This window comes from Ammodytes marinus (genome assembly GCF_949987685.1).
Source record: "Ammodytes marinus genome assembly, chromosome: 1".
Taxonomy (NCBI): domain Eukaryota; kingdom Metazoa; phylum Chordata; class Actinopteri; order Uranoscopiformes; family Ammodytidae; genus Ammodytes; species Ammodytes marinus.
The window spans coordinates 27,391,905-27,405,851 of NC_137230.1; the positions used below are offsets into that span (position 1 = coordinate 27,391,905).

General features: G+C 38.9%; 2 protein-coding genes across 3 annotated transcripts; both read left to right on the plus strand.

Annotated features, from left to right (window-relative positions):
• Positions 1-1,319: 1,319 nt before the first annotated feature.
• On the plus strand, positions 1,320-6,126 carry LOC307255661 (lactase-like protein; the record flags this gene model as incomplete). Its single annotated transcript, XM_080034397.1, has 13 exons — positions 1,320-1,446; positions 1,560-1,720; positions 2,188-2,275; positions 2,469-2,578; positions 2,661-2,789; positions 2,885-2,980; positions 3,063-3,117; positions 3,230-3,391; positions 3,947-4,221; positions 4,595-4,721; positions 4,814-5,013; positions 5,102-5,165; positions 6,011-6,126. The coding sequence occupies 13 exons, from the start codon at positions 1,320-1,322 to the stop codon at positions 6,124-6,126; spliced, it is 1,710 nt and encodes a 569-aa protein (XP_079890523.1).
• Positions 6,127-7,474: 1,348 nt separating this feature from the next.
• On the plus strand, positions 7,475-13,939 carry tipin (timeless interacting protein). Of its 2 annotated transcripts, none has more exons than XM_080031305.1 (8): positions 7,475-7,514; positions 10,058-10,205; positions 10,387-10,480; positions 10,916-10,991; positions 11,112-11,234; positions 11,326-11,380; positions 11,770-11,997; positions 12,652-13,939. In XM_080031305.1, the coding sequence occupies exons 2-8, from the start codon at positions 10,070-10,072 to the stop codon at positions 12,927-12,929; spliced, it is 990 nt and encodes a 329-aa protein (XP_079887431.1). In that variant the 5' UTR covers positions 7,475-7,514; positions 10,058-10,069; the 3' UTR covers positions 12,930-13,939. The 2 variants fall into 2 exon arrangements, with proteins under 2 accessions (XP_079887431.1, XP_079887430.1); XM_080031304.1 differs by having other exon boundaries at positions 7,500-7,514; positions 10,040-10,205.
• Positions 13,940-13,947: the final 8 nt, after the last annotated feature.

Sequence of the window (13,947 nt, forward strand, 5' to 3'; positions counted from 1 at the left end):
TCAAAGAGATTACCGTTCAGTTCACCGTGTAAATATACTGAAGCTTCAGAACTCCCTTCTGGTCTGTTCAATGATAACAACAAAAACAACATTTGAACTGTAACAGATGTTTCTGTTTTTGTTTCGCTTCGCAGGCTGTCACTTTGCTTGACACAATCACAGGATGATAAGAGTGAGTATGAATTGAAAGACTAATGCACTTGTTCCCCGGCTGGTTAATCGTTCTCATATATTTCAATTTGAGTTAACGAAACACATGATTATACCTTCAGCGACAATACGCTTTGTTCAGTTTTACAGGATAAAAAGGGTTCAAAGCAGTATAAAGCCATATAAGGCTAATGCTATGCTATGAGTCCAAGCTGAACATGGATCAGGCTCGCTAACATTAACTTTGCTTACAGTGTCAAAATCCCTCTTTTTTCCAAAAGATCTGTTGGCCCCAGCAAATTTACTCTCACACTTCACTGACTTCCAATGGAGCGCTATTCACTGTGTGTGTGGAGGGGGGTGGGAGGGTTGCTGCTGTACGTGGGCTGATGAATAGCAGAAAATGTCCTGGATGCTTCACTCTGTTTTGTTTTTGTAACATTGGCACTGAACCTGCCTGGTGACAGCGGGGAGCATTAACTAGGTCCAGAAGCTTGGGGACGTTTCTTGCATTTTGGAGCAGTTTCCAGTGGAGAAAATGCATCAGGTCAGACATCTATATGTGCTTCTGAATGAGGCGGCGGGGGCTGAGACAGACACTGAGCAAAGGGGCAGATGTAGGGAGAGAAACAGCACAGGCTTTGGCAGGTGGACTCTTAGGCAACTTTACATGTTTTTATCCACTTTTATTTGCTAATCTTGGTTATCTTTTAGACAGCTGAGGATACAAAGCAGCTCGAAATGTCGCTCATCCTGACTGCACTGGACAAGCTGGCTTACTTTCTGTCTCTGATAGCGTTTTGTGTCAGTGTGTCTTACAGCTGGCTGAAATGAAACTAGATTCTTCCTTTTAAATCCACATGCTCTGATGATGCCTTGGTCTTTTTTTCAGAGGTTTGTAGTTTGAGTTAGGATGGTTTTACTCAAAACCTGTGGACACCTGACACCTTTGCGTGAGTTTCTGAATATTTAATTTTACTTAAACATATCTGTATATTCTGTAATCTGCCCAAAACTTTAACATCAGGGTAGAACAACAGGAATGTAGCCTTCTAGCTGTTTTAAGTGTTTTGGATTAACCATGATATCCGCCAACTCAGAGTTCAAAGTGGGTAATTATCGTCCTTTAGGTTTAACTGAAGACAGTGACTTCCCTGCCAAATATTACGATGCTGCAGCAGTGCATACTGAGACCTTACCATGTGCTGGCACTGGTGCTGTGTGTGTCAGCAAGACAGGACTTTGACTGGACAAAGAATGAGAGAACGTCTTTTTACTACGGCACCTTCCCAACTGGTATGACTAAGTGATTGAACACAAATTAGTCCTTAAGCTGACAAAGTCAGTACCAAAGTAAACAGTAATAACATGCAAAGGACTGAGTAATGTTTGCCTTGTTTTATCTGAAGGTTTCTCCTGGGGAGCTGGCAGCTCTGCCTATCAGACAGAGGGAGCTTGGAACACAGACGGCAAAGGAATGAGCATCTGGGATGCCTTTTCCCACAAAAAGGGGAAAGTATTCTCAAATGACACAGGAGACACCTCGTGTGACGGCTACTACAAATTTAAGGTGACATGCAAAAAAAACGTGATACCTCTCCATAATTTATTTCTATTTTTTATATATATATCTGTGTGTGTGTGTTTTCTCTTGTATTTCAAATTAAGTTATTTTAGGGTAAGAAAAAGCATCTTATTCCATGATGTCTAAAAGCATCATTGTATTCCACTCTCATGTCAATTTGTAAAATAATAAGCTTAGCTTAGCATAAAGACCAGGAACAGCCAGTACTGTCCAAGACTAAAATAAACATCATATAACGTGTAGTCTCGCAAAGCCAGACCAAACTACAGCAAGTCAGTTTGTGCTCTGTGTGAAAGCAAATGTGTCCAATGATAATATGAACATCTGCCAATGAGTGTAACCGCTTACACTGACAGACAAACACACTTACAGATTTTACAACAGGAGCTGAAGATGCAGGGATTTTTCTGTTTCTGATTTCTTTTAAATGTTTTCTATCGTTTATTTTGAAGGATGACATCACCTTAATGAAGGACATGAAGTTGAACCATTATCGTTTTTCCATCTCCTGGCCAAGGATTTTACCAAGTGGACTGAAAGGTTGCAACTTATCCGAGCCATTTCTTAATATAATAATTACATTTTTAAATACCAAACTAATAATCTATAAATTAGATTTATCCACAATTATGTAATTTAATAATGATAAGCAGCAGCATTGATTTTGATTATGTTATACATAATGATAGTAAATATTAATATCAATTCCCTCTTTCAATGGCAACTCTTTCAGGTGAATACATCAATGAAAAAGGAATCAGATATTATGATGACCTGATTAACATGCTCCTGGACAATAAGATCACCCCCATTGTTACTTTGTACCACTGGGATTTACCGCAGGTGAGCACTAAACTGTCTAAACTTTTGTTTTATTTCCATTCACAGATGGGATAGTGGATACTAATACAGTTTTACTCCACAGGTCTTACAGGAGAAGTATGGTGGCTGGCAGAACGTCAGCATGGTGAACTACTTCAACGACTTTGCCAACTTGTGCTTTGAAAGATTTGGAAGCAGAGTAAAGTACTGGATCACTTTCAACAATCCCTGGGTATGTCAGGTTGGGGAGAAATGGTGCCTTTACCGGTTTATGAACATATGTAATGTTTGACTCAGATATCATAGAGTGCTGGCTTGTGTTTTCAGTCCATTGCAGTGGAGGGATATGAAACGGGGGAACATGCACCTGGGATGAAGATGAAAGGAACAGGCGCTTATAAAGCTGCCCACAACATCATCAAGGTAAGACTCAAGCAATGATGCTTTGTGTCCTTTACCATCCAAATACAAAATACAGTAAGAAACGTGTATGTCTTTGAAACAGGCACATGCCAAAGTTTGGCACACGTATGACATGCAGTGGCGAAGCAAACACAAAGGTAAAAAGAAAAAAAACTCTTTCTTTGCGTTTTGGGTATTTCTTGGGATCGGAGTCAAAGATACATTTCCACCATGCTGGATGATTATGTGTCTGTGTATGTGTTTGTCAAGGCCTGGTTGGAATCTCGCTAACGGCTGACTGGGGGGAACCAGTGGACATCACCAACCAGAGGGATATTGAAGCAGCAGAGAGATACATCCAGTTCTACATGGGCTGGTTTGCAACTCCAATCTTCAATGGAGACTACCCCCAGGTTATGAAAGATTATATTGGTAAGTCATGGTCAAATGCTTTAAAACATTTTAAAACATGCCATAATCTGTAATGAGATGAGTAGGAACTTTAGGGAGAGGTTGGTCTTCAAGTGATTTGAAGGACAGAAAGTCATTCTGCAGTCTGAAGGAGAAGGGTTTGGTTGTAGATTACCTGCCTGGCAGTGACGATACTTAGTGTTTATTTGAAGATTGTAATGAACAAGAAGATTCATAAACCTGAATCCGTTTGGGTACGGTTAGAACAATGTCAAAGCACACAATGCATCGTATTAATTTATGTCTGCACAATCACATATTTTTCTTTGTTATCTTGAGAGAACCAAACTGCCTGTGTTGTTAATTTACAGTTTTGAGATATTTACATTGAAACGCCATTTTATTTTTTTAAATCAAAATAGTTACGGATTTGGTGATTTGATGGACCTGGTCATGAAAGGGGTTCACTAGTAGACATTGCTCTGTTTTGAGGTATCACAACCATTTTTATGCTCCTATATGTGTCTACTGACCTATTTGTTTCAATATCAAAATGTATGGAACTTTCACCTTTAGGCAGGAAGAGTGGCCAGCAGGGCCTGGGTGCTTCACGACTGCCCGTCTTCTCGCCTCAGGAGAAGAGTTACATCAAGGGAACCTGTGACTTCCTGGGCCTCGGCCATTTTACCACTCGCTACATCACCCTGAAGAATTACCCATCAGGCCTGGGAGACAGCTACTTTGCAGACCGTGACATCGCTGAGCTGGTTGACCCAAAATGGCCTGATCCTGGGTCTGAATGGCTCTACTCTGTTCCCTGGGGCTTCAGACGTTTGTTGAACTTTGTCAAGGTATACACAACACAAATCTTAATAAACGCCAACTATCAAGCTGTATAAGATCTATTGATGATGGAAGTGAAAGCAAAGGTTGTCTTTCATATGACTGGAATTTTACTTAAATAAAAAAGCTGGAAACAATCATATTGACTTTAAAGTTAGATGTATTGTGTATGGGGCTAGAACCAGGAGGTGAATAGCTTAGCACTCTAAAGCTCAATTTATACTAATCTTGTTTGTTAATTTACAACAATAACCATCTACCCAGCACCTCCATAGATATGCTATGTGTGTTATATTTTGTATGATTTCATTTAAGTACATAATGATATGAACATATCAGAACACATTCAATGCTAAATGTATTGTCATGTCCATCCAACAGACTCAATATGGAAACCCCATGATATACGTGACAGAAAACGGTGTGTCAGAGAAAATGCACTGCACCGACCTCTGTGATGACTGGAGAATGCAGTACTTTAAAGACTACATCAATGAAATGCTTAAAGGTAAAAACACAAACATAACATCACATCAACAGAAACATTTCAACATCTGATTCATCGATTTTTTTCCTGTTTTTTCCCCCATCAACTTACAGCGATGAAGGACGGGGTGAATGTGAAGGGTTACACAGCCTGGTCTCTCCTCGACAACTTTGAGTGGGATGAAGGATACTCGGAGCGGTTTGGACTCTACTACGTGGACTTCAGGAACAAAAACAAACCACGCTACCCGAAGGCCTCTGTCCAGTTCTATAAACGCATCATCAGCTCTAATGGATTCCCCAATCAGAGAGAGGTATACTCCAACAATACACTCCGCTTTCAAAATCCCTCCGGAGCAGAATATGTTCTTTAACAGTTGAGAGTTTGTCGGATCTTTACAGGTGGAAAGTTGGAAGAGGAAAGCCGTAGAGACGTGCTCCTCCAGTAACCAGCTCCTGGCCGCAGGTTAGTACAATAAAGCATTACAAAGTGTAAGCTGTGATAAGCTAGGTGGGGCAAAAAACAAAGGAAAATTCTGTTGCAAGCTTGTTATTTCGCTATCTAACAGGGTTTTTCTTTGTTTTGCCCCTCCAGCTAGAAGAAAGTCCCAGGGAAATCAGGAACATGCAGGAAGGCAAAAGGCTTGGCCAGTGCATGATGAAGTTTAGGTACAAACGTTTCTGAGTGACATGATTCTCCCAACCGGATGTTTATGTTCAGCAACTTCATTTTATTGGGAAATATTGTTTGTTTTAATCTGCAACATATGACTGATGGATGGAGTTTTGGTCACTTTGACTGATTTTGAGGAACTATTTTAATATGTTTGCCCTGGCCCCAGTTTAGACATGATAGCCTATACGGTATATTACAATTAGGTATCAAAAAGCAATTATTTGTATCTAATGTCAAAATCTTCACCATCTGTTTAATGTGAAAATAAATAAACAGATCCTAAGATAAAGAACACTTGAAAGCCATTTTGTTCATATAGAATTATAAACAAAACATTTCACACACTTGTCAGTGTTTTCAAAGCTAGTCTGGCTTGATACAAACCTTATGTAAATTGAAAATTGCTACAGTAAATACATTTTAAAGCTTTATGAAAGCCTTTACGTTGTTTTTGCAAACAAGTGTTGTTAAAAACATTTTGTTTTGTCATATAACTCAAGCAAGTATTAGTTTAACCCCTTTTATTCTAATCTAATGTTACATTCTGTATAGGCTACCTGTCTTTCCAGTGAAGCTGGAACTGTAAACGGAGACATTTGCACACATTTACTCACAGTTCAATGTTTGTGTTCCAGATCCGTTGATAGGCCACATGGAGATGGTGACAGAGATTGTGGTTCCCACCGTGTGCACGCTCTGCATCCTCCTCAGCGCCGTCTTCCTCATGTTCCTGCTGCGTGGACGCCTCTGAAAGCACACACACACACACACACACACACACACACACACACACACACACACACACACACACACACACACACACACACACACACACACACACACACACACATGCAGTTACATCCTCGGTCAGTGGCCTTGAAGCTGAAGAAATACATCCTGAGTGCCTCCAAAGTTGTAAAACGTTATCATGCCAAGAGCATTTTGTTGATTTAACTGTCCTGCTGTTCTGTTCTGAATAAACTATTTTTCAGGTTGTCCAAATAGCCGGTAAAATTCAAGCTTGCTAAATTACTACTAAATTATTTGTTTCTTTTCTTTTTTTTAACAAACTAGCCCTGTGTGGTTTTGAAGTAGCAAAGTGTTACAGGCTACTCAAGCCAACTGCATAGAGGAGATGGTTTATTGTCAACAGGTTTGTAAAAACAAAGGAAGAAAAAAAGAGTGATGGAGATAAAGTGTTGTACTCTGTGGATCATAAACTTTCATTAAAAACGTTTTTAAGACTTAATGGTGCTGATAATTCAGTGACAAAATGTTGTGAAATATTCACAGGAACACCTTTTCCTGTACTGCGTTTTACCCTTCAAATTAAAAGCATATGGGGGGGGGGTCTGAAAATGTCTATTTGATTTATGAAACACACCACAAAAATAATCAAAGGTTCTTAAACTATGTGGTCAAAAGCAGGGCTGTAGCATGGATTTTAGAAATATGAAAGTCCTGAGGTGTATATGATTCATTTAATAATTACAGTAGTAGCATTCAGTAATGTAAAAAGTATAGCAGGACAACACTTTGTTTCACTTCCCAATCAACACACTTCTTATTTTTTTCCCTGGGCCCAACAAACCGAAAAGTAGCCTATCTGGTGAATACTTCATTGGCCTTTAATGCGAATGCGATACAGGTTTATGAGTAGCCTAAGTATGTTCTCAGCCTTCGAATTGGTACAAACTTCATCCCAAATCACATATCAACAACATAATTTTACACTATCTCTACCATATTAATGCAAAAAGCATGTATTTCTGATTATAAGCTACAAATAAGTGTTCATCTTTAAAAAAAATACTTAAAGTGTGCTACACCTTCATATAGTCTACCGCCGCCGTGCAATAGGCTACTTATTACATAATAGATGTGTCCTGCTTTGCATTTCATAGGCTACAACATACCATTTAATAAAAAATTCTAACATTGAATGGATTTGTTTAATGTTCATTTCTGCATGCTGCCAAACAGTCATCAATCTGATTGAAAGTATTATTGTAGAGCTAATTTCAGTTGAACATTATTTCGAAAAATGAAAAGCTTTGTACCGGAAATTGATGTCGCTAGCTTTGCGCTGTTTGCATCCTGTTTGCACTTTGCATCCCTCCACCAGACATCTCGTGACAGGTATGCCAAACAAGCATTTATCAACTAGAATGTCCTATTTTATATATGACGTGGGTGATATGTCTTTTAAGTTACTTCGTTAAATTGGACAATTTATCTAACAGACGTTAGCTTACGTGTTAAGTTAGCGTACTTACACACACTATCTCGTAGTTAGCGTAGCTGACAGCTCACACTACAAATAAAAACTCAGAAATAAAGTCAACGTTGAGACAAAGACGTGGAAGTCGTGTTGACGTTCGGCAGTCCCGTCTATCTTGGCTTCTCTGTGAGAGTCTCAAACGGTGAAATGCAGAAGATTTTCAGTGTTTACCATGGTGTTTTCTCTTTGTATTATGGCCATGATTGAGTTTACCGCCTTCCTGTGGCGGAAGCTGCGTCGACCGATATCTGCTTTTTCATGGCCGATATGGACATGCGCTAACAGGAGGATTTCTTTAGTACTTTTAGGTCCATGGGATTTCTTTTAGGTCCATGGGATCATCACAATCAGAAATACTTCATTGACATCCATTTTAGAAAATTAGAAGTAGAAGGAAATTGGAAATACATCATAGGTATATGTGTAATAAAGAACACCATAATATAGCAACAATATTTTTAACAAATATTACTATCAGAAGATATGTAAATAATATGTACATTATATAAAACATAAAATATATAACATTATTATAATAATGCTGAGAAAGGGGATCTATAAATTTGTTAAATATAATAATAATAATAGATGAAATGTACTTTATTAATGACAGAGTATAGCAGAGTATTGCATGGTTGAATTTTTGCACACAACAATTGCAATTAATAATGTAAATATACTAATGTAACAAATTAATATCAGGTGGCAATAATTTCTTTTTAGTATTTGAAAACATAGTATTTAAAACAGTTGGTCAAGGGGAAGCTTCTATTAACAATAGTAAAATAATTGACAATGTGATATATTTGATTAGACAATGTAAAAGGTAAACTATCTAAAGTAAGTATGTCAAATAAATGTAGTGCAGTAGAAGTACAGAGTTTCACAAAATAATGTATCTTAAAATTATTCAGTGGTTTTAGTAGTTGTACTTTGTTACATTCCAGCCATTTCATATCAGTGGAATGTTGTTCACCTTCATTACTATGATTGTTTCAGTAAATACTACTTTAATTTTGAGTTTCGGATTTTTAGTCGTATACATTAAACCAAAATAAATCATGCTGATGCTAGATTTATTTCCATTTTTTCACCAGTTAATAATCTACTGTACTCCTAGAAAAAAGTAAACTCCCATTTCTGTAATCAACAAAATATCATTCCAATCTATTGAAAGATAACTGGAGCCGTATTCACAAAACATTTTATCTTAGCACTAAGAGTGCTCCTAGGGAGCACTAAAAGTTCTTAGTTAGGAGTAATTTCTTAAAACCTATTCACAAAGCTGATAAGACCAACTTTTACTAAGGAATGGGAGGGACTCCTAAGCTAAGACTAGAGGGTGTGGTTGACCCTGTTGCTATGGATGACGTCATGTTCATACCTTCAATGCCCACAGTGATTGGCTGAGAGGGAATGAGAGCTAAGAGTGAATTTATGATAGAAACACTGTGGGAGATATCCATATCGTGTCGCTGTATTAAATTAAAGAGTTTTTACATACAATTAATGACAAGTGACACTGATTTAACATGAAACCAAGATACTGCAGGGTTTCCCACACATTCGTTCACAATTAGCCTAAAATAGCGCCACATAGGTCTATTCATTTTACATTTTACAATGATTTGAATCGGAAAAATATTCTCATTGAACAGCTGCACGCCATGCACTCTCACTGTATTTCTCTCAACGGCGACTATGCAGCAATAGTCAGACAGCGACAAACCAGGAAATTCACTATTTAGAAACAACAGCCGGCGAAATCGTAAAGTGCATTCGGAAGGAAAAAGGCGAGACGCGCAACTATACAGACAGTGGACCTGTGGAACGGAGGAGATGGTGCGAAGCGCCACACATAGGCCTACTCTAGTAGGAAATTAAACCCAAACGTGACGCCAACAGTAACTTTCAGTGTATCGTAAACCCAAAGCAACTGCAGGAAAAGGAACTTAATAAATAATTTTTTATATAAATATAATATATATATAAATGTGTCTATACTTTCTAAATATAGCTTTACTAAGATCATTAAACCCTTACAGCTATTAAAGGTACCTTTTATAAAGCTCACTAGCATTAAATCTCTCCAAAACACCATCAAATGAGTGTCTGTGATTTACTCTTAGTGACTTAGGAGTCCTCTCGAGGACTCCTAGCTTTTCATAGATTTAGGAGCTAGTTTTAGCGCTAAAATGCTTTGTGAATTACACTTATTTAAAAAAGTTAGGAGTCCTAAAATTAGGAGTGAAACGCCCCTTATTTTTGAGAGTTACTCCTAAATCAGCACGTTAGGACCTACTCTTAGCCTTAAAATGTTTTGTGAATACGGCCCCAGAACACTATTGCTTTTAAATCTGATTGGACCTGTCACCTGATACAGGTTTGACCTTTCGTCTAGGAGTGACACACCATGCCTCGCCTGCAGGAAGATGGCCTGTCTGACATGCCCGACTTTGACGGTATGGAGGATGAAGCTTTCCCTCCCCTCCCACCCCCTCACTCCCCAGGCCAGGGAGGAAGAGAGAACGGAGACCCCTTTGCAAATGGTGAGATGCTGCTGTAGAGAAAAACATTTACCTATTATTAGCTAGTTCTTCTTACAGAGAAATAGGAAATAATTATGATGATAAGTTCTGTTGACATAACAAAAAAAGACTACAGGTTGTAATTGATTGACAAAGTGATGTTGACCGTCTGTCCTTTGGCCATGTGCTGTGGTTAATGCAGAAGACGAAGACGGCGACATGTCCAAGCTGGCTGACGTCCCTGCTGCTAAAAGGAAAGGAGTGAGGAGGCCGCAGCCTAAGCTGGACTCTAACAGGTACACTTCAGGGATTTTACATCATTGAAGAGGATTTAAAATTAATTGTATTTTTCATCTTATGTCAGGAAATTTAGATACCAGGATGTCACAATGAAAGCATGCACCTCTTATGTTAGGGATGACGTGGACAGTCCAAGATTAATTCTTTGTTACACCCTATATTATTTATATTATCGTAGCTACCTTTGAGGAACTCTAACTGCAGCTATCTACATACAATTCCGTGATAATCTGTTTATTATTTATCCATCACAATGCTGACTTGCAAGTTTTAAAAATGACTCCCAATGTATTACAAATAATCACAAATACTATAGCATATTTCAGCAGCACATCTTGATTCAATGTGAAAGTGGCAAAACAAAAAAGATGAACTCAAATACAATTTTGGGTCAATCAAGGGTAAACATTTTACTTTCTTTTTTTCTCCAGGTTGATCTCTGAAAGAGGACTTCCTGCTCTGCGAACACTGTTTGATAATGTCCATTTCAAAGGCAAAGGGCACGAGGTAAGAGCTGACAATGTACAATTGATCAAAGCCAAACTCCGTGGCCCATATGGCTGACCTTCATCTATATCACATTTAACAGGCATTTTATGGTGTTCATTGGTGTTTTGTCCAAACCAGGCTGAGGACCTGCGACTGCTGATGCAGAAGATGGAGAACTGGGCCCACAGGTTGTACCCCAAACTGCAGTTTGAAGATTTCATCGACAGAGTGGAGAAGCTCGGCGGCAAGAAGGAAGTGCAGGTGAGACTAAGACGTTTATGCTGCATAACTCAATGAAATGTGGTTACTTTCTACAGTGCAGTATTTGTAATTATTTGCCTGTTTCCTGCAGACCTGTCTCAAACGCATACGACTGGACATGCCACTGACGCACGAAGATTTTATGGGTAAGGTTGAGATATAAACACACTATTGAAATGTGTTAAGACAGGGATACATCTTAAATTCCGATTGTATCTGAAACACAAAATAGGGAGTGTCGGATACTGGATAAACATTTGAGATGTAACATTTAGTTTGCTTGCTTTTATTATATACAATCCTTTGTTTTCAAAGTTCATGAGCTACAGTAATGAATGATCAGTTGCCCAAACATCATTGAAACCTTGTGTTATTCCCATGTAGAGGCACACTGAACAGCAACGGCCTGTCTCAGGACGTTGTTGGAATCTAGTTTTCAAGGAAACCTAAAGAGTGAATGCTGGAACCTCTTAAAGATCAGTGACATTTATTAGAGCAAAAGGGCATTTTTCAACTCTTATTTGTTTTGGTTAAGGTGAGGAGGATGCACCCCCTGAAATGCTTGTCTTTGGGGATCCTGATCCGTTTGACGACCTGCAGAGGCCGATCCACTCCACCCCGGCTCCAGCCGCCCCACCGGCCCCCTCCCCAGCTGCCCCCTCCCCAGCTGCCCCCTCCCTGACCGAGGAGCAGCGTAGGCGCATGGAGCTGAACAGACAGAGAGCACTGGAGAAGAAGCTGGCCCGCCAGAAGCAGCAAACAGGTGAGAGACACTGCAGCAGGACAGTGATAGGAAAATAAGATTGATCTTGATTTAGGGAGAAATGATCAGCCATTTGAGACACAGTATTTAGTTTTTATCTTGTTCCAAGATGCATTAAAGGGGGAGTCGGAGATTCTTGCTTGATGATAAAATCACTTTTTGTCCAAATCAGTGAAAATCTCATCATGATCCGCTACCTGTCCGTACTGTGTGTGTGCTGAAAAAGACAAGCTGGTGTTAATACACAGCCTAGGCTCCATAAAATGCCATGTAAACAAAGGGTATCTACACAAAGGGGGCCCACAGTAGCTAGCAACATGCCCGTTTACAGACCCTATGCTGTGCATTTACACTTGTGTACATTTTCTTTAAGCGAACACACAGGTAGTAGATTGTGAGGAGATATTCACTGATTTTGCAAAAAAAAATAAAAATTGACAGCAAGCATTCTCCAGAATCGATGATCCACCTCTAAGATACATACTAATCCTAAATAATTGCAACCCTGGCCCAGTATAATATTTCAGGAACGCAGTGCAAAAATACATCATAACCCTTTATTGATGTCTATATTTTAAAACTCAAGTTAAACAGTTTAAACAACATTTGACTTCTTGGTGTCACTGTGCATAACTCCTCCTGCTACCCCACCAGATCCCTCACACTCCCAGACTGTTGGCTCATCCACGTCAGCAGATGAACCCACATCTGTCTCCTCTGCAAATGTCCTCAACAACTCCAAAGATCTGGATGAAGAGGGGTTTGAGGATTTAGACCTGGAGCCAGCCAGCAGCAGCACACAGAAAGCCAGCAGCCAGCCTCCACACAAAGACTCTGAGCCTTCTGCTCTATCACCTCAGCATGAGAAAGAGGAAGAAACCAGCCTCAGCCCTGTCCATCAACCAGACAGCGCTTGTGAGGACGGAGATTGATGCTGAAGTGCAGCACACACTCTTTATGTTGAGGAGCGGCTAACTGGCAATGAACCACACTTTGTCTTTAGTCTGCAAAGAGCAAACCCAACATATTCAGAATTCCTTTTTACATTTTCTTTTCTGTCTGAACCATACAAATGATAAAGCACCAAGTTGTGGTGTTTTTTTGCCATGCCAGAATCATTCATTAATAGGAACTTAATTTTTCCTTTTTCAGATAACATAATTGGCAGGATTGCCTTTAATAACGGCAAACAAATTAAGCCTGCCTGCTGTTCAGAGTGCCTTCTAATTGTTCATGTAGCAACGTCATCAGTGCAGCATTAAAAGTAGTAGTATGGTAATAAAATCTTTGGTCTTTGTTCTTGAGCTTAAGCTGAGAACATTTCTCTAAAACCATGTAACCTGAGCTGTGTTTCTCAGTCGTTTTGTCATTGATAAATCGGGACATAACCAATGTCCTTGTCAGTTTTTTTTAAAGTTTTTTTAATGCCTAACAATAAACATTTCCTTCCCGATTAGATCTATTCAGTCTAAGAACACCTGTTATCTCATCTTCACATACAGAACAGCATCAGATGTAATTACCATACATTCACAATCTGGATGGATGGGCTGTTAAAAAAATCTACATACTTTCAGGATATATTTGGCAGGGTAAAAAAAAAGCTGACTGCACTGTAAAAAAAACATATTAAAAACTTTGTATCCTTATATTATCTATCTTTGAACAAAGTACAACTTTAAAAGCATTCAGCTCTGATAAGCTGCTAAAAGCTTGTCTTGGTAACTTTGCAGCTGCCTTTACTGAGCAGATCTCTACTCTTACCAGGTTTTGTAGAATAAGTGAGAACATATAATTCCTCATTCAGACCACATGTGTAAGTGATTTGAATATCTTTAGTTAGAATTTAAATTAGAATAGAACCAGTTTTATGTTTTTATTTTTGCCAAATTCATGTTATAAAAACTGAATACTATACCTGACATAAAGGACTTCAACTCAACTTACACA